Source organism: Sus scrofa, chromosome 14 (assembly GCF_000003025.6).
Source record: "Sus scrofa isolate TJ Tabasco breed Duroc chromosome 14, Sscrofa11.1, whole genome shotgun sequence".
Classification (NCBI taxonomy): domain Eukaryota; kingdom Metazoa; phylum Chordata; class Mammalia; order Artiodactyla; family Suidae; genus Sus; species Sus scrofa.
In genome coordinates, this window is record NC_010456.5 from 104,023,843 (window position 1) to 104,044,442 (window position 20,600).

The 20,600-nt window shown below is 38.2% G+C and overlaps 1 protein-coding gene across 7 annotated transcripts in view; it reads right to left on the reverse strand.

The window, feature by feature from the left end:
• Positions 1-20,600, reverse strand: part of IDE (insulin degrading enzyme) — a 114,537-nt gene that overhangs the window by 31,808 nt on the left and 62,129 nt on the right. For all 7 annotated transcript variants that reach the window (XM_001925381.7, XM_005671285.3, XM_021074000.1 and 4 more), the window contains 7 exons: positions 18,589-18,701; positions 17,937-18,099; positions 17,153-17,245; positions 16,623-16,714; positions 15,332-15,412; positions 13,733-13,836; positions 681-783 (listed from right to left, as the gene is read on the reverse strand). In XM_001925381.7, the coding sequence (XP_001925416.3) occupies positions 681-783; positions 13,733-13,836; positions 15,332-15,412; positions 16,623-16,714; positions 17,153-17,245; positions 17,937-18,099; positions 18,589-18,701 (749 nt within the window). The remainder of the gene's footprint in view (positions 1-680; positions 784-13,732; positions 13,837-15,331; positions 15,413-16,622; positions 16,715-17,152; positions 17,246-17,936; positions 18,100-18,588; positions 18,702-20,600) is intronic.

The following is a 20,600-nucleotide window of genomic DNA, read 5'->3' on the forward strand; positions in this document are numbered from 1 at the left end:
ATGTCCATTACTTGAGTTTAGCTAGAATTTAGTCAGAGTGAGGCTTCCAGGTGTCTTCCTATGAAAAAAAAGGACACAATCTCAAAGCTACACAGCCAATGAGAACCAAAAAAAAAAGTACCGGACAAGTAGATAGGACAAACAAAATCCTGACTACTAATGAATGAGCTAACATATTATCTATACACATCTGTCTTGAAATAAATTGTAATGCCCTTGTGTTGATAAAAAGAGCAATGATACAATATGAGGTACAAAATACAGTCCTCCCCTAAAGTGAAGACAGTATGAATCCCAGAAATTGCTCCCCGCCTGTGTGCACAGCAAGATCTTGAGCTCTCGGAAGCCCGTGCACCTGTCTTTCATGCCCTCTACTGCTATCCCTTTCTGCCTGTTTTGGTGCCTTGGTATCCCTGTGTACCTTGAACTTCAATGATCTTTGACCACATGAGGCTGGGAGTCTGCTTTCTAGCCCTGCTATCTGACAGACACATGAGGAGGTGGGTGTAGTGCCATTTCCTCATGCAAAACCTATCCGGCTCTCCCCATCCCCTGGGATGGTACAGAAGCGCTGGGCTATCACTCTCCACATTCTGAGCCATGAATTGGTGGATCGAGGGAACTCATGTTCTGGTGTGTCCCTCAGTCATCAGGTGTATTCATAGATGAGTTAGCCCTACCTTAATGACTTCGTCTGGTATAGCTTCTTGTTTGTACTGGGTTCCGTACCACTCTTCTGTGCGATCAGTTTTTCCTTCAAAAGATTTAGAAACTATTGCAACCCTAGAGAGAGATGGAAAAAAACCTATAAACTCATGTTGTTTATATAAATTTATAGAATCTGACTCATAAAAATGTAAATAACATCCAAGAAGTTGTTAGGCCTCTAAGATCCAGTAAGTCCTATGAGGCTCAGCTGAAATGGCAACAAATGTACAGAAGTCTTTGATCAGAGTCTCTGTTCTCCTTTGGTTACAGCCCATCATTTTTAATGTGAAAAACTGCTTGCAGGAAATATTCTTGTTATGAATGCTACTGACTAAAATGTTAAAAGAAGAGCAGCTAGGGGAAAAATGAAATAAGGTCAGTTGGAAAATAGGCCTTGGAGTTCCTGTCGTGGCATAGTGGAATCGAATCTGACTAGGAACCATGAGGTTGTGGGTTCGATCCCTGACCTGGCTCAGTGGGTTAAGGATCCAGCATTGCTGTGAGCTGTGGTGTAGGTCGCAGGCATGGCTTGGATTCTGCATTGCTGTGGCTGTGGGATAGGTCAGCAGCTGTAGCTCCAATAAGACCCCTAACCTGGGAACCTCCATATGCTGCGGGTGCAGCCCTAAAAAGAAAAGAAAAGAAAAAAAAAAAAAAGCTAAAAAAATGAAAAAAGAAAAACAGGCCTTTAAAAAGCAAAACAAAGTACCCTTCCCAGGAACAGCTCAGGCCCAGGGTTATAGGGATGGCTAAGAAAACTTGTTGGCTTATTCAGATATTAAAATAAATAAATAAATAAACAAACCAAAAACCTTTCATTATTACTTGCTAAGTTTGTACTCTGTTGTTTTTTTTTTCTGCTAGAGACTACTATCAACTGTATGCACTACATGTTCACTGGCCTTCCTGCTGCTAGAGGAGAAGGGGACAAGACCAAGCAAATCATCTCTATCTTTTTCTGATGGGAGAGTAGAAACAGCACAGAAAAGAAGGCAGAAGGAAAAAAAAGTTCAGGAAGGGAAGGCAGAAGTAAAATAATGTCAAAAGATAGGTCGAGGAATGAAAGAAGCTCTGTGCCAGTGGAACTCCAGTGGAGGACCATCAGGGACATTTCTGCTGCTGCTGCCTTTTAATTATCAAAAGTGGAATCATTTCACTCTGACCAGTGGACTCGAGTGCAGGCTGGGACCAATCCTATTTTGAATCTTGTGGATAGAGTTCTAGGCCAATAGCTTGGAAGTCTTGTCATGCAGTCAGTCCTGTTATTGGTCTTACTTCTTCTTTATGTCATGTCTCAATTCAGAAAACTAGCCTCTGAATGTCAGCCTCACAGCTGAAAGCCTGCTACTAGCCATCAAAACTCCCATTCACTTTCAGAATCCTAATCGCTATGTTCCAAACACCTATCATTGGATCTCCCCAATTTCAATGCCTATCTGAACCACCATCTATTTCTTATTCATCAAATAAAATATTCTACCTGACTAACTGGACTTGGCTTTATCACTTGCGTTAGGACAGCTGCCATAAGCAATCCGACTCACCCATCTATTAATATGACTAACCTTCCAGTTTTTTTTTTTTTTTTTGGTCTTTTTGTTGTTGTTGTTGTTGCTATTTCTTGGGCCGCTCCCTCGGCATATGGAGGTTCCCAGGCTAGGGGTTGAATCCGAGCTGTAGCTACCGGCCTACACCAGAGCCACAGCAACGCAGGATCCGAGCCGCGTCTGCAACCTACACCACAGCTCACGGCAACGCCGGATCGTTAACCCACTGAGCAAGGGCAGGGACCGAACCTGCAACCTCATGGTTCCTAGTCGGATTCGTTAACCACTGCGCCATGACGGGAACTCCTAACCTTCCAGTTTAAGGTGTTCTTGATCTGACCTAGTTGCCACTGACCACTACCAGTTCTGGAAAACATGCTAAATAAGAATAAGAAACATGCAGAAGAATCATAGAGTTTAAGAGATGAAAGAAGCCCATTATCTTGTCTAGAAGTGATATATGTTGGCAATTTGAGAATCCCTTATGAGGGGTATGTGTAGAATGTATACAGAATTCACCCAGCCACATGAAGGGTATGTGATGTTTCTTAAAGACATTCATTCAATACATGACAGAGCCAGTTAAGACTCAGTGCTCGAAACTGCTTCCACCCCTGCTGACTTCTCAAAGAATGAATGGATAGATTTGCAAGGAGATACCTGAAAAATTGTATTATGAAGTGGAATTACGTGCAAGAGAGGTAGTATTCCCATCTTCTATTCCACGAGATGCTTGATTTTGGAAAAGTCTGTTACATAAACGTCTCTGCTTTTCCTGAATGACAATCCATGCATCAGAATAATGAGCAAAGGACTGATTATAACTCGTGAAGACTGAGATTTTGGCAGTGGACTTGTTCTCTGGAACAAGAACACTGTAAACCTGGTTTTGAGAAAGAAACTGAAAAAACTTGGGGAGAGTTGCCAAATGCTCTGGAGGATGATGATATGACACAGAAAGAAGCAGAACCTGGAGGCCATCCAGTAATGCTCAGGTTAAAAAGAGGGGGAAAGAAAGGAGATTTATTAGGCACAATCCTAAGGGATTTAGACAGTTAGATACCAAAATAAAGTGTATGGATAACAGTTGCAATGTTAACTTAAGAAAGTAGATATGAAGTAGGTAAATGAAGGTCCTCAAACCAGGCAAATGCCAATTACTGGCCTAAGAAAAAGAGATACTTTTGCAGACCAAGAAGAGTTACTATACCACTGAGGAATTCAAAACTGGAATACAATGGAAGAGTATGCATTTTAAAACAAATACATTATAAAGGGAGAATAACAGAAAAGACAGAGTAGACATATGTCAAACATATACAGAAATCTATGAACCAGAATGTGGAAGCACAAGAGTATCTGATTGGGAGAAAAAAAGAGGTCACAATAATCAAAGTACACCACAGAAAGCTATTTCACTGCAGACAGTTGAGAAAAACTGGCACAGAAACTGCAGCATCTTAGACTACTAGAAACCTAATTATGCTAAAAAAAAAAAAAAAAAAAACCCAAAACAATACGGTCTTGTTGAGTTTTTTCTTAAGTGTGTGTGCGTATGAATGCTTTTTTTTTTTTTTTTAAGGTCCCACCTGAGGCACATGGAAGTTCCAAGGCTAGGGGTTAAGTTGGAGCTGCAGCTGCTGGCCTATACCACAACCAGAGCAATGAGGGACCTGAGCCACGTGTGCAACCTACACCACAGCTCATGGCAATGCCAGATCCTTATCCCACTGAGTGAGGCCAGAGATGGAACCCGAATCCTCATGGATACTAGTTGGGTTTGTTACCACTGAACCACAAAGGGAACTCCCGTGAATGCTATTCTTTAATTCCATCCACAAAGAATTGGCTACTCACATGGTACTGACATGATCCTTAGAAATGTGAGAGAAAATGACCTTTTATCTTCATACCAAAACTTACAACAGTAAGAAAAGGAAACACTGGGATATAATGAATGCTGAGTGTTGATTCCAAGTCAGCCATTTAGAAACGTTCCAAAAGAAATAGTTGCTGCTGCTGATGGGACCCATTCAGAAATAATCCTCACTACATATGTCAAAAGGCAGTATGTTCCCAAGGAATTAATTCTCCTAAGACCTTTGCAAATAATCCCTGAGAGAGAAAAGAGGGAAGACAGCCAAGAATGAGAAGAGGTTTCACAGGTAATCGTGATGAATGCAAACAGAGCTAACAGAAAGGGCACAGACCTGGCCATCAGAAACTTGGATTCTCGTCAATACCATGACTCGTTTTCTTTGAGATCTTGCCAAAATCATGGTTAGGATCTAAATTAGGCAACTCTCTGGGCTTCAGTTTCATTACCTTTTAAATAGGAATTCGAGTTAGTTAAATTCCATCCTTTCTACTAGAATTCCAAAATATCATGGTACCATATCGTATTTTAAAAGGTACACACAGAAAAAGAAAGAAGGTACAAAAAATCTGTTGATGAGACTCAAAATCAAACTTAAAGAATAGTGATGAGAAGGCAAAAGTGCTAAAGAAATTGAGGGTCATAAAAGTGCTTTTAAAAAAACATTTTTAAGAAGAGTTTCTTGGAGTTCCTGTCGTGGCTCATCAGTAACAAATCCAACTAGTATCCATGAGGATGCAGGTTCGATTCCTGGCCTTGCTCAGTGGGTTAAGGATCTGGCATTACCATGAGCTGTGGTGCAGGTCACAGACGTGGCTTGGATCTGGTGTTGCTGTGGCCGTGGCATAGCTGGCAGCAACAGCTCCGTTTAACTCCTTAGCCTGGCAACTTCCATATGCCAGGAGTGCGGCCATAAAAAGACCAAGAAATAAAAAGGGTTGAGGGTTCTTAAAATAAGAAGGAATTAAGAAAAGTTAGACTAAAAGTTTAGAGAATTCATTCAACTTTTACTGATCCCTTACTAGCTTGAATTCTGGGAAAGATAAAATACAGTTCCTACCTGGAACTCATAATCTAATGGGACACACGACCTAAAGCAAATGTGATATGCTGATCCCATGTTAGTAGATGACAGGACTAATGATCTCTTCTTCACATTGTCTTTGAGAGAAACACAGGTCTTTAGGAGCTCCTGCTGTGGCGCAACAGGATTTGCAGTGTCTGGGGCCCTGGGACACAGATTTGATCCCTGGCCTGGGACAGCAGGATAAGGATCTCGAGTTGCCGAAGCTGCAGCTTAGGTTGCAACTACAGCTTGGATCTGATCCCTGACCCGGGAACTCCATATGCCACAGGTAGCCGAAAAAGAAACACAGGTCTTTAAACTGCAAAGTGGACCAAATAATGGAAAAACTGAAAAAAAGGAGTTGAAGTCTAGGATTGCTGAATGAGTGAGCCAGGTGACTCAAATGAACTCACATCTCCAACATAGATGAGTCACATTCTGATGCTCAGGCAACTCACAAATCCAAAGGATCATTGCTCATCACCTTTTAGAGGTAACACATGACAGGGAAAGAGGCAGAAGATTGAAGATGACAAAGGCTCTGATGTTCAGAGAGGAAAAGGGACATAGCCTAAAAATCATAAATAAGTGGATTAGGCACAGACCTCCTGACAAAATTCTATAGTCAACTGTCAGACTGTCAAACATTTGGACAAGAGACAGTTATCACTGGGACCTACTTGGATTCACCAAGAATTACTTCTCCCAAATGGACAGGCTTATTCATGACTTAAGCAAGGAATGTATAGCTGTACTTTTAAGTTGAAAATGGTAAAACGGGCATCAAATGATAGGATCAAAGAAGGTGGGTGATGATGATGATGGAGAAGTAACAGGTAAACATCTGAAAAGGTAAATCAAATGTCAACATTCAAAGGACTCTCTAGTAAGTAGGACTGGAAAAAAATGGAATTGGTTACCTTGGTATTTAATGAGTGTCCCATCCTTGAAGGAATTTAAGCTAAAGCTGTTAACTACTTGTTAGAGACAGACATTGCAGAAGAGATACATACTTGAAGGAGGGTGGATTAAATGACCCTTAAGGTTCCATTCCTTCTGAAGGATTTTGCTGTTAATTTTCCTACCTGGTTGCAATGTTAAACTTGTCTCAGTGGGTATTAAAGACAAGAATCTTACCCTCAAGCAATCTCAGTCTGGCCTGGCAGCTGGCATTATTGTCCCAGGTTGTTCTGCACTATGTCACTGACTGCAGTTACAGTTATAACAGCCACAGAAATCAATCCTATAATAAAGTGCTTTTTCTTTCAAGGTGAGGGTAGAGAGAAAAAAGAGGTTCTCAATCCTAACAGAATAAGATATGGAATTAGAAACAGGCAATTTAAACAAAAGAAAAATGCATGCTCCTGCAAATTCACTCCTATAATGTTGTGGGGTCAAATAACTATATCTAGGGCTGCAAAAATATATACACGTAATTTAAATTCTGATTTTTCTTGCAAAAAAAGCACATCCTAATTATATGACATAGTCTTAAATACCTCATATTTGTACAACAATTTTCCACTTTGTTAAATCATTTTGCATCACACAGAAAGATAACATACTACTGCACTTTGCAGATGGGCAATTTTCAAGGATTTTTTTTTTTTTTTTTTTTTTGGTCTTTGTAGGGCCACATCTGTAGCATACAGAAGTTCCCAGGCTAGACAGAGGTCAAATAGGAGCTGTAGCTGCTGGCCTACACCACAGCTCACAGAAACACCGGATCCTCAATCCACTAAGGGAAGCCAGGGATCAAACCCGAGCCCTCACAGATACTAACTGGGTTCATTACCGCTGAGCTACAGGTGGAACTCCAATTTTGAAGGTAACTAAATGATAAAATTTATTATAGTTGATTTACAATGTTCTGTCAATTTCTGCTATACAGCAAAGTGACCAAGTCATACATATATACACATTCTTCTCACATTATCTTCCATCATGTTCTATTACAAATGATTGGTTATAGTTCCCTGTGCTATATCCTTTCTAAATGCAAACTCCCAGTCCATCCCACTCCCTCCTCCTTAGCAACCACAAGTCTTCGGTCCACATCTGTGAGACTATTTCTGTTCTATAGATAGGTTCATCTGTGCCATATTTTAGATTCCACAAGTAAGTGACATTATATGGTATTTGTCTTTCTTTGACTTTCTTCACTTAGTATGAGTATCTCTAGTACCATCTATGCTACTGCAAATGGAATTATTTTGCTCTTTTTTACAACTAAGTAGTATTCCATTGTGTGTATCACGTCTTAATCCATTCATCTGTTGATGAACGTTTAGGTTGTTTTCATGCATTGGCTATTGTGAATAACGCTGCAATCAACACAGAAGTGCATGTTATCTTTTTGAATGAAAGTTTTGTCTGGATATATAATATGTCCAGGAGTAGGACTGCTGGATCATATAGTAGTTCTATTTTTAGTTTTCTAAGGAACCACCATATTGTTTTCCATAGTAGTTGTACCAACTTACATTCCCACCAACAGTGTAGGAGGTTCCCTTTTCTCCACACACTCTCTAGTATTTGTTATCTGTAGTCTTATCAACGATAGCTATTGTGACTGGTATGAGGTGGTACCTCGTTATAGTTTTTATTTGTATTTCTGTAACAATTAGTGAAGCTGAACATCTTTTTATGTGCCTGCTGGCCATCTGTATGTCTTCTTCAGAGAAATGTCTATTTAAGCATTCTGCCCATTTTTCAATTGGGTTGTTTGTTTTGTACTGTTGTATGAGTTGTTTGTTTTGCCTATGTCCTCTTTCAGAGTTTTATGATGTCTTGTCTTAATAAGTCTTTAAGTCATTTTGAGTTTATTTTTGTGCATGGTGTAAGGCTGTGTTCTAGTTTCACTGATTTATATGCAGCTGTCCAGTTTTCCCAGTACCTCTTCCTGAAGAGACTCTCTTGTTCCCATTTTATATTCTTGCCTCCTTTGTCAAAGATTAATTGACCATACGTATCTGGGTTTATTTATGGGCTCTCTACTCTGTTCCAGTGGTCCACGTTTGTTTTTGTACTGGTTCCACACTGTCTTGATGACTGTAGCTTTGTAACATTGTCTGAAGTCTGGGAGAATTATACCCCCTGCCTGGTTTTTTGCCCTTAGGATTGCTCTGGGTCTTTTATGGTTCCATATAAATTTTTGGATTGTTTGTTCTAGTTCTGTGAAAAATGACATGGGTAGTTTGATAGGGATCTCATTAAATCTGTAGACAGCTTTGGGTAGTATGGCCAAAACAACTCCTATAGTCTTGGAGGGGTATTTAAATGGGAGGAGTGCCCCTGGGAAGCTTGTGAGGTTTTTTTTTTTTTTTTTTTTTTTGCATGAGGGCTGTTTTTGGTTTGGATGCTTCCTCAGTGTGTGCAGGCTATTATCCCCTTGATAAGGGGTATGCCAGTGTATAGCCTGCAGTTGCTTCCAGGAAGATGGAGTCAATGGACAGTGCCTGTAGCCAGTGCCCAATTGCTGGACTACTGACAGTGGTGAGGACCTGAGGGAAGGTGGTACAGGGTGCTCCTAGTTGCAGGGCCCTGGGAAATGACAGTGTCCCTCAATGAGGTATAGGCGGCACCCAGAGACCTTGGCAGTGGCAACAGTAGAGCCTATGGGCTCCCAGGGGAGTGAGGGCAATGGGTGGCTCTCGGTTGCAGTGCCCTCCTAGCTGGTGACCCCTGAGGTGACTGGGGCTGCAGGTGGTGCCTATTGATGGACCCCTAATGATGGCAGGCTGTGCCCACCTCTGGAGTCTGAGACGGCTGCAGCAGTTTGCCTCAACAACCTGCGCAAGAGGCACTCCACTGTCCCAGAGCCCTCGTGTGTGCAGAGAAAGATTCCTATGGTGGTCCCACCCCTCCTCCTCTTGCCCTTCCCAACAATGGTGCCCTGTTTCTCCTGTGGGCCTAGGCCTCCTCTTGTGCTCCCTCAGCTACAGCACTCTGTTCCTCAGTGCAGGGCACGCCACTCCCTAGCCCCTCAGGCTGTCTTCATGCAGCCAACCTATTCCTCTTCCTGAAACTGACCTCCAGAGTCTAAGTCTCAGCGCCCAGCCCCCGCCCAAGCATCTCAGGCTGTGGTGTCTGGGGGTGACAACACTGATGATCTTGCAGCATTTTTTCTGCTTTGCCCTCCTCAGTCTGGCTGCTGCGCTTTTCTCCGATGCTCTGAGGATCCCTCTTTGTCAGGGCTGATCTCTCTGTCAGTTAGGTGGCAGGGTGCAGGTTCCTTTCCTCTTTCACCGCTCCCTCTCAGGATTACTGGTCCTGTCCTGATTCCTTTTTCTTCTCCTCTTTTTTTTTTCCATTTGTTCTGCCCAGTTATGTTTCTAACCCTAGTTAGGGTTTCTTGCCCTTTTTGGAGGTTTAAGGTCTTCCATCAGCATTCAGTCGATATTCTGTGCCAATTGTTCTACATGCAGTTGCAGGTTTTTGTTTGTTTGTTTGTTTTTGATGTATTTGTGGGAGAAGGTGAGCAGCACATCTTGCTCCTCTGCCATTTGATCCCACTTCCATGACATTATTAAAGTTAACTTTCCACACATTCCCCTTTGTAGGATAATGACCTCTGAGGTTTCACATTAGTTATTCAATAAACACTGGTTGAAGGAAAAAAAGTGATCTTTCAAGATAGCATGACTAGCAGGTGGCAAAACTACACAACCAGTCACTGGGAGAAATCTTAAAAAGTGTTTAGAAAACAGAAACGTTTAAACTATTTTACTTACCTAAAATGATTTAGTTTGTTCTGTTTTTCTTCCACGTATTTTAATCATGTAAGCAAATGTATAAATCACCTTATGAACAGAAGTTCTTAACCCTGATGAAGTCCAATTTATCCATGGCTGTTCATTAATGGACACTGCTTTGCACGCTCTGGAAAATCTTTGCTTATCTTAAGGGTTTTAAAGATATTTTCAAACTATATTTTCTTCCAAAAGTTTTCTTGGTTCAGCTTTTATACTTAGACTTATGATCTATCTCTAATTAATTTCTGTGAATGTTCAGTAAAGGTCAAGTTTAGCCTTTTTCCATAAGATACATGGCAGGCAAAAGAGCACCATTTGTTGAAAAGACTTTCCTCCCTTGATTTAATTAGGTTTGTGTTTTGTCAGAAAATCAACTGACTAATGATGAATGGATAGAAAAAATGTGATGTATACATACTATGGAATATACTATTCAGAATTAAAAAAGAAGGAAATCCTGTCATATCCTACAACCTAGATGAACCTTATGGATGTTATGCTAAGTGAAATAAAGACAGGTTTATAAACATTAAGTCCATAAACATTAGATATCTAAGTGGTCAAATTAATACAAAGTACAGTGATTACCTGGTGGGGTAGAAGGGTAAGAGGAGTTGTTTAATGGCCATAGTTTCAGTTTTGGAAAATGTAAAAGTTCTGGAGATCTATTTTACAACAACACAAATATACTTAAAACTACTGAATTGTACACTTAAAATGGTTGTTTAGATAAAAATACTTAGGATAAATTTATGTGGTTTTTTTTTTACCACAATAAAAGAGAAATCAATTGCTCATATATGTGTGGGCCTATTTCTAAACTCTGTTATATTTTAATGATTTCTCTGTCTTTATGCCAATACTATGATGTCTTAAGTGCTGTAGCTTTATAGTAAGTTTTCAAATCTGGCAGCTGAGTTCTTTGATTCTTTGTACAAGAGTGTTCCAGGTAATCTAGGTCCTTTATAGATCCACACGAATTTCTGAATCAGCTTACCAACTTCTTAAAGAAAAAAAAAAGCCTACTGGGATTCTGATTGTGATTACACTGAGTCTGTGAATCAAAATGGAGATATCGTACATTTTAATAATAACAAGTCTCTTAATTTATAAACATGGTCTTTAATACTTCCTGGCACTGTTTTGTCATTTTTTTTCAGTGTAGATGTCTTGTTTATCTTTGATTAAATTCATTCCTAAATATTTTGTTTTTGTTGCTATTGTAAATAATTTCTAAAAATTTTTTTTGAAATAATTATAGATTCCTGTAGTTAAGAAGTTGCAAAAATAGTACAGTTCATTCAGTTTCCCTCAATGGCTACATCGTACACAATTATAATACAGTATCAAAACTAGAAAATTGGCACAGCAAAGGAAACCATAAAAAAAAAAGAAAAGACGGAGTTCCCGTTGAGGCACAGTGGTTAACGAATCCAACTAGGAACCATGAGGTTGCGGGTTCGATCCCTGCCCTTGCTCAGTGGGTTAACGATCCGGCGTTGCCGTGAGCTGTGGTGTAGGTTGCAGACGTGGCTGGGATCCCAAGTTGCTGTGGCTCTGGCATAGACCAGGTGCTACAGCTCCAATTTGACCCCTAGCCTGGGAACCTCCATATGCCACAGAAGCGGCCCAAGAAATGGCAAAAAGACAAAAAGACAAAAAAAAAAAAAAAAAAAGAAAAGAAAAGACAACTTATGGAATGAAAGAAAATAGCTGCAAACAATGCAACTGACAAGGGCTTAATCTCCAAAATATACAAACAACAACAAAAAAAATCTATCCAATTGAAAAATGGGCAGACCTAGATAGACATTCTCCAAAGAAGATATACAGATGGCCAAGAGGCACATGAAAAGAGGCCCAACATCACTAATTATCAGAGAAATGCAAATCAAGACTACAATGAGGCACCACCTCATGTCAGTCAGAATGACCGTCATTAACAAGTCAGCAAATAGCATAGTATGGAAGTTCCTCAGCAATCCTATTCTTGGGCATAGATCCAGAAAAAACTATAATTCAAAAAGGTACAAGCATCTCTATGTTCATAGCAGCATTATTCACAATAGCCAAGACATGGGAACAAACTAAATGTCCATCATCAGAGGAATGGATTAAGAAGATGTGGTACATATATACAATGAAATACTACTCAGCTATAAAAAAAGGACAAAATAATGCCATTCATAGCAACAAGGATGCAACTAGAGATTCTCATACTAAGAGTCAGAGAAAGATAAATACCATAGTGTATCATTTATACGTGGAATCTAAAATATGGCACAAATGAACCTATCTACAAAACAGAAACAGACTCACAGACTAGAGAACAGACTTGTGGTTGTTAAGGGGCTTGGGGGAGGGAGTGGGATGGACTGGGAATTTGGGGTTGGTAGATGCAAACCATTACATTTAGAATACATAAACAAGATCCTACTCTATACAGCACAGGGAACTATATCAAATTTCCTGGGGCAGACCACAATGGAAAAGAATATAAAGGAGTTCCTATTGTGGTGCAGTACATTAAGAAACCAACTGAAGCAGCTTAGGTTGCCGCAGAGGAGTGGGTTCAATCCTTGATCCAGCACAGTGGGTTGAAGAATCTGGTGCTACCACAACCGCAGGGTAGGTTGCAGCTGCAGCTCAGATTCAATCCCTGACCTGGGAACTTCCATATGCTGTGGGTGTGGCCATTTAAAAAGAATATTTTAAAAATGTATACATATGTATAACTGAGTCACTTTGCTGTACAGCAGAAACTGGCACAGCATGGTAAATCAACTATATTTTAATTTTTTTAATTAAAAAAACTAGGAAATTCATGTTGGTACAATGTGTATGTAGAGTTTTATGTCATTTTATCATCATATGCATAGATTTGTGTGACTACCAATAATATTTCTTTTAATTTTCCTATTGTTTACTGTTAGTATATGTCAGGAAAACAACTTTGATAGACTAATTCTGTTAGAGGATTTTCTCTTCAAAAAAAATAAATCTTTTTACCAGATTGTTGATTTTATTCATAAAATGACTGTTCCAAAGAACATATTTACTTGGTAACCAAGTTCCCAGGAAAATCTTGGAAATATGTGCTCAAAAGAGAAGAAAAACTCAAAACGCAATATATGTGCCAATGAACTGTGTTCCTTCTATTCATGACTTAAGGAAATACAGATGAAATTCAATTTTAAGGCAGAAATACCATGTGGTAGCTCATAAGCTCTTTAGGGCTGATCTTTCCCTACCAGGAATACTTGTTACTGTAAGAGCTCCTCCAACATTGGATCCCCTGGTTAACCACTGGTCTGTCAGAAGCATTCTGAGAATATAATCCTTACTTTCACTCAAAAAAAAAAAAAAAAAAGAGGCTATCCTCACTTGCTCATAAAACCAGATACGTGAAAACAAACAAACAGAAACAAACAGAACAGCTGACACTTTGGGCGTCTGACTTAGGATGATGCCATGTTAAATGATCTATTATATTTTATTCATAATGAAATTTTGAAAGAGAATCTTTATGTTTTAGCGATACTGACTTAAAATAATCTAGAGTAGAGGGCGCATGAGTGAAGAGGGGTGGGTGAACATAGATAACAAAGACCAGCCATGTACTGACTGTTTAAGTTTGGCACTGGCTCATTACGCTTACTCTACTTTTATAATCATGCTTGATAAAAAGCTTAAAAGCATTTTATTCACAATTTCAAATTTTCAGATTGTAATCCATATTGAAAATTTAGTATATAACAGTAAAATCTGAAGATCAACTCACCGAACATTTTCTGGTCTGAGTTTATCGAGAACCATCTCTATTAAATCAGGTCTAAATTCTTCCAGTAAATATTCAGCTGTGAGCACTTCTTCTAGGGGATAGTACTTTTTAAAAGGAAAATAAATAAATAAATAAAATGTGCAAAGCTACAACAGAATCTAACTTACTAAAGCAAACAGATCTCTAACACATTAAATCCTGTATTTATACCCCCTGCTTCCTTTAATTAAATTTTACCCCACTGGAAAAATTTCTGATTCTTTTCTCTTTCCTACCACACTTGAAGCAACTTCATATTGCTGGATGATTCTGCAGTTAAATCCCAAACATACTTACATTATAGAGAACAAAATCATGTTTTACTAGGGAAAAATGTAAGTAATACCTCTGGCTAAAAACTGAGTACCTGTTAGTAAAGAAAATTTGATGCTTAAATGCTGACACCCATAGGATTCTTAATATAAAGTATATACATTTTAATGAACAGAATTTCTACTCAAATTTCTATGAATGAAATCAGATGAGCATTTAGAAAGTTGTGGGGGAGATGGCTTATACTTTCAGTTAGTGAAGACAAATAACACAGAAGATGCTTTTTAGTAAGAGCAACTTACTGAGAAAGATTTATTCATTCATTCAACAAGCATGTAATCAACATCTATTCTGTGTCAAGCATTATTCTAGGTGCTGCTGTGGATACAGTGCTAGATAAGAGAGATGATGCCCCTGCTCTCTAAGAAGCTTATACTCTAATTGGGAGGGAGGTGGACAATAAACCAACAAATACTGTCATTATAGTGATAGGGGCTACGAAGAAAATACAAAAAGGGACAGGGTCATGACTGGGAGGTCAGGGAAGATCTCTCTGAGGGAGAAACATCTTGAGTGGAGACCCAAATGATAAGAAGAACTTGGCCATGCAAAGACCAGAGTGTTCCAGGAAGAGAAAACGGCAAATGTAAGGGCCCTAAGAGGGACTAATAAAGATGATGCTTGAAGATTAGGCAGATAGCCCAGTGTGGCTGGAGTGGAATGGGAATGAGAGAGGTGGGATGGGGAGCAGACAGAATATAGGCAAAGAGACAGGCTGGAGCCAGATCGCCTTTTAGGTCAAGGTGAAAATTTAGATTTGTTCCAACTCTGATGAAAAACCACTAAAGCCTTGACACAGAGGACTGAAACAATCTGGCTTTGGTTTTCAAAAGATCACTGAGGCTGGAAAAATAAACAGTGTTTGGAGAGAAGAAGGCAAACAGGGAACCCAGATGAGGACCACTTTGATGGTGCCCCAGGCAAGACATGATGGTAGCTCATACTAGCGTGGCAGCAATGGAAATGGAGGATGAGCCATAGCTTTCACATAAGTAGCACCTAGTGCACTGTAAATTGAAAAATATTTAAATCCAATGAGCAAAATGAATGAAATGAAAATATTACAGAGGATGGTTTTTAGCATGATGAAAATTAATATTTTAAGCATATCTTCACATCAAAGTTTGCCTGACTACAAAGTCTAAAGTCTTAGGAAGCAGCTTCAACAGAGGACTGCAAATATATACAGGATTGTCAATGTATACAGTAAAATAACAATAAACTTACATGCAATATTCCTGCAATCTTAGAGGTATAACCTCGTGGCCTCTCTTTGTCTTTAAACCTAAAAGCAACAGCATTCAAGTCCTAAAATGAAAAGTTAATCCAATTAGACCTAAGTCCTCTAATATTTAGAAATACTTTTTTTTGAAGGGAGTTTGGATTGCACTATAGACTTTCTACTCCATATTAACTATTACAATTTCTGGGAAAAAATGGTTATGCTTAATTTAGAAGTGTATAGAACACAAACGAAAAGAACAAACAAAAACTATGATTCTATAACCTAAATGGTAGCAACTATTAGTCAAAGAATTAGGAAAACTGTGCAGGAACTTTGTGAGATCTAACAGCTGCACAGACGATGACTCTGTTGACCTTTTCAAAGAACTGCATTCTGATTAGAAGTTATTGTCCTAAGTTTTACAAGCAGAGATTATACCTTTAAACTTTTATCTAGGTAAAGAGGATGTCTCATGTTAAAATTCATTTTGTTTTGATAAGCCTTAAATATAAAGTACGTATTTTAAAAAACCTTTTAAAAGAAGTCTCCAAAAACTTAAAAAAGACAAATACCAAAAAAAAAAAAAAAAAAAAGAGCCATGCTTTTCCAAACAGAAAACAATAAAATCATTTTTAAGAACAAAATCATATATAAAATGATTCACTATTGGAGAGTTTCCTACATTTTTTTTTCTTGCTTTTTTAGGGCCACACCCTTGGCATAATTGAAGTTTCCAGGCTAGGGGTTCAATCAGAGCTGCAGCTGCTGGTCCACATCACAGCCACAACAACACCAGATACGAGCCATGTCTGCAACCTACACCTTAGATCGAAGCAACGCCAGATTCTTAATCCACTGAGCAAGGCCAGGGACCAAATCTGCATCCTCAGAGATGCTAGTCTGGTTTGTTACCACTGAGCCATGATGGGAACTTGGAGAGTTTGCTACAATTTTTATCATCAGATCTGAAGATTACATAGCTCACATAAGCTTCAGGTAGAGAATAAAGTAAGCCTTGGTAGATAAAAGCTCAAGAAACTGCTGGCTTTCGTCTGATTTCTTTCCTTTTCCTCTTAAAAAAGGATACATGATGCCTTAACTCTTAATTGTACCCCACGTAGCCAAAGAGACTAGTACAACTAAGCCTTAATTAAAGCTGCTATGCATTGCAAAGTTTCAGAGCTTAGGAGGAAAAAAAATAAAAGTTTCACTGGGCCTTAAATTTAAACTAATTCACGTATATTTGTTTCTTGAAAAGTTTCCTTAAGAAAAATTTTGGTGAAACAAAAGTACCTTGCACTCTTGGAAAACCCATTCTTGAGGTCCTTCTGCACGTAACTTCTGAATATATTGAAACATGTGCAAAATTATATCTTCAACATGTACTGGAAAAAAAGGGGCACACTTAAAAATCATTTAGTTCTCAAATCCTTCAAAGCAATGAGTTTGATCCTAAGGTAACTCAGCTAAGTAGAAGATGGTCCCTTTTAGAAATGGGGTTCTCCCTTCCCTGAGATTGGTTTTAGGGTCCCACACACATGGCCCTCCAGGATCTGAGATATGTGACAGAAGGGGCTTTGGGGCAGTAAATGAGCAATAAAAGACAAATATACATTTTATAAGTACACTATAAATCAGATGATAAGGAGGGAAAAATCATCCAAGTTACATATGAAAAAATACTGGATAAAATGGTATGAAATAAAGTGTTTATAGCTTTACAACAACAACACAACAACAAAAAGAGATCCACAGCATAAATTAATAAAAGTAAATCATAAGAAATAAATTTTTTATTCAAAAACAAAAAGGTCAATACTTACACAATCCTTCCTCAGTCAGGTCCACATTAATGATAAAAAACATAAAACCTCGGGCTCCTTCCTTTTGCCCACCAACAAGAGTATTTACCCAGCCTGTAACATTCAAAGGAAATCAGTATGATTACATGTGTCTCTTCTTTTAAGATAAATAATTTTAAGAAATTTATTCTATATGATCCCAAGAGATCAGAATGTACCTCTTGCAGAAAAGACTGAAAAAAATTCAGTTCAGAAAAGCAATTTCAGAACTGGGGTTGGGAGCTTTCTCTGGGACTTTATAAATCATTTCCCAAATCAAGAGTGGACTACTGTGCTTAAGTGTTACATAAAAACAGAGTGTGACTTGAGAGGGGTCTTGGAAATCATCTATCAACTGATCCTAGAACACCCTTCGGTTTGATGGATAAGAGCAGAGAGACATAATGTGTGCTGACATTTCACAGAGACAGTAAAGAATATCCAATGTGAACTTTTACTTTTTTAAACCTCGATCTTATTTAAAACATGCACCACTATCCCTTTTGAAATATCTAAACTTCACTGCTCAATACTAAAGGGTAAAACAAACTATAGGAAAAATACAAAAAAAAAAAACAAAAAAAAACCCATAGCAGAAAAAAACAAGCACGTTAACACCCACCACCTCACTCTCTACTAAACCCTCAACAGTCTCATCTGAAAATATTCCTTCTCAGAAAAATATTGAGAAATGAGAGCCAGAGTAATAAAAAACCATGTTGGAATTGGGGGGCTACCCTCAGAAGCTGGTGCCCAAAAAACTCACCCTTTGATTTAAGTTCTGATAACAGACTCCCAGGGCCTTCATGCCCAATGAGATGACCAAGATAATGACCAGGATTTGATTTGTAGTATTTCTGAAGGTCAGGTATGGGAAATGTCACATAAAGATTCCTAATATCCTTAATGGGTACTATTTTGTAAAGTTGCTAGGGAAAACAAGCAAACAGATTACAAAAGATTAGCTATATATAACTCCTACTGAATAAAAATATTTACAAACTATGAAGAATACTGATTTTCACAAAAGAATCTCAAATTCAGGAAAGAACCAATTCCCAGAGAAAATCATACTGACCACAAAGAAATAAATGACCCAGATTCCTTCGTGGTGGGATTTCATTACAGTTCGTATGCAGGCCACATTTGGTCCCCTGCACCATGTAGCTAAATACTTTTGGATGTTTGCCTTTGGCACTAGGTAATAGCTTCTACAGTCTGCCAAGGTTATAGATACCAAAACCACTTTCAGCATGCAAAGATCAGAAATGTGAAATTGATTTGACTATCTAGATTAATATTAAACACTATAAATAATGAAACCTCCAAAAAATTTTTATGTACTCTTTGATCAACTAGGTATATATTATGTCTATAAATTTAAAAAAGAAAAAAATACTAGAAATGCATGCACTTACTCTAAGATGTTCTTCTTGGAAAGGATGTTCAGGAAATTCTGGCAATGGGACATTTTTGTTCTCTACTTCAGAAAATAACTTTACGACCAGATTAGTCAAGTCGTCTAAAGATTCTACAAACAAGAAAAAACAGACAATGGAAAAAGAACTTTAATCATAACACATGATGGGTAGTATTTAAAATCTTTGGATCATATATACCTATTAAATCACTATGTTATATACCTTAAATTTATACAATGTTATATTTTAAATACATCTCAATAAAGCGAGGGGAGGGGGGGAGCCCCTCAGGATCTCCTGCAAAATCTCAGGACTATAAAAAGGAAAAACCTAGGATTTTTAAAAAACACTTCATCTGATAAAGTTGAAGCATTCAGTTAAATCCTAATGATACCTGTATAAACTTCTGAAGCTATGCAGCACTGATAATGATTATACCTCACACGTCTGCCTCTTTATAGTTTAAAAAAGTGTTTTACAATATTATCTTGTATTTATCTACGATTCCCAACAGGCATGTACTAAACCACTAGCTAACAGATTATAACATTCACTTTATAAATAGATACAGTCTAAACCCACTGTTAAAAGTCAAATAAACTGACAGTTTGTAAGTAACTGATTTTGCAGGGGAATAGTATAAAATGGTGAGAAGAATTCTGAATCAGGATATCAGAGGACTTTAGTACTAACCCAACTTTACCCATCAATTACGTCAAAAAACTATCTGGACAAAACGATTAACCACTCTAGGTTCTATAAAATATCAAAGTTGGGTAGGTTGATCACAAGTCTCTTCCAAGGTCTAACATTATATGATTCTGTACCATATTATGCCAAAGTCACACAAAGATTACTAATAAAGTTAAAGTCACTTAAGTGAAGTTCCATGTTATTGCCTATCTATATTTTTTATAGAGCTACATTTGCAAAAGTTTATAAAGCTATGTGTAAGACGTTCACTCAGCACCATTATAAACAATAACAAAAACCGGAAGTGACCTAAACATCTACCAGTGTGTGCATGTTATGAAACATCTGTACAATGGAATTTTATGCAGGCAGTAATGAGAGAGAAATCTTTATCTCCTGATACAAAAAACTCTCAAAGCTCTAGTAAGTGAAAAGTGCAGATTTTATTGCCATGTAGTATAATCTCATTTAATTATTTTAACAGATACAAAAATACAAGTATATTAATAAAATTCTACTTTTGGAAGTATAACAAAAAATCATCTACGGTGACTATCTCTGAGAAGAGGGCATATAGGTCATAAGATGGGATAAAGAAGAAACTGATTTCCATTTAATACTTTCTTTGTGGGATAATTTTTTTTCTGTGCACATATACTACTACTATTCTAAAGGAAATAGTAGACAAGGTTATCTTTTTATAAACAAGACAACTACTCACTTTGACTCTATCTCCTCAAAAATAGGTTATTTATAAATGGTATAAACATTCATCACTTGTTACTGTCAGGAAGCATTTGAATCAAATAAGAAATTTTCCTTGATATTCTACGACCCATTTTGAACTTCTCCATAAACTCCCTAAAAACACTTAATCATGTGAGAATTGTCCAGATAAAGTAAGAAATTCTCTTTTAGGCTTAAGCCTGTGGGCATGTGCACTTTATTTATAAAACATGTACTTTTCTTTTCCTTTATTCTTTTTAGGGCCACACCTGTGGCATGTGGAAGTTCCCAGGCTAGGGGTCAAATTGGAGCTGCAGCTGCTGACCTACACCACAGCAGCTCAGGATCCTAGCCATATCTGCGACCTACCTCGTGGCTTGCAGCAACACCAGATCCTTAATCCACTGAGCAAAACATATGTATTTTTACTTCAGTTTCTTGGAAGGACCCCAAGATGTCCAGAGCCAAATAAAAGACCAACCCATAGCTGCTTGTTATATGACAGTGAACTGAGGAATGAAGCAGATGCATTTGGAGCGAGAGACATCTGACATAAAAGACACAGAGGGGACATGCAACGGGAAACAGGT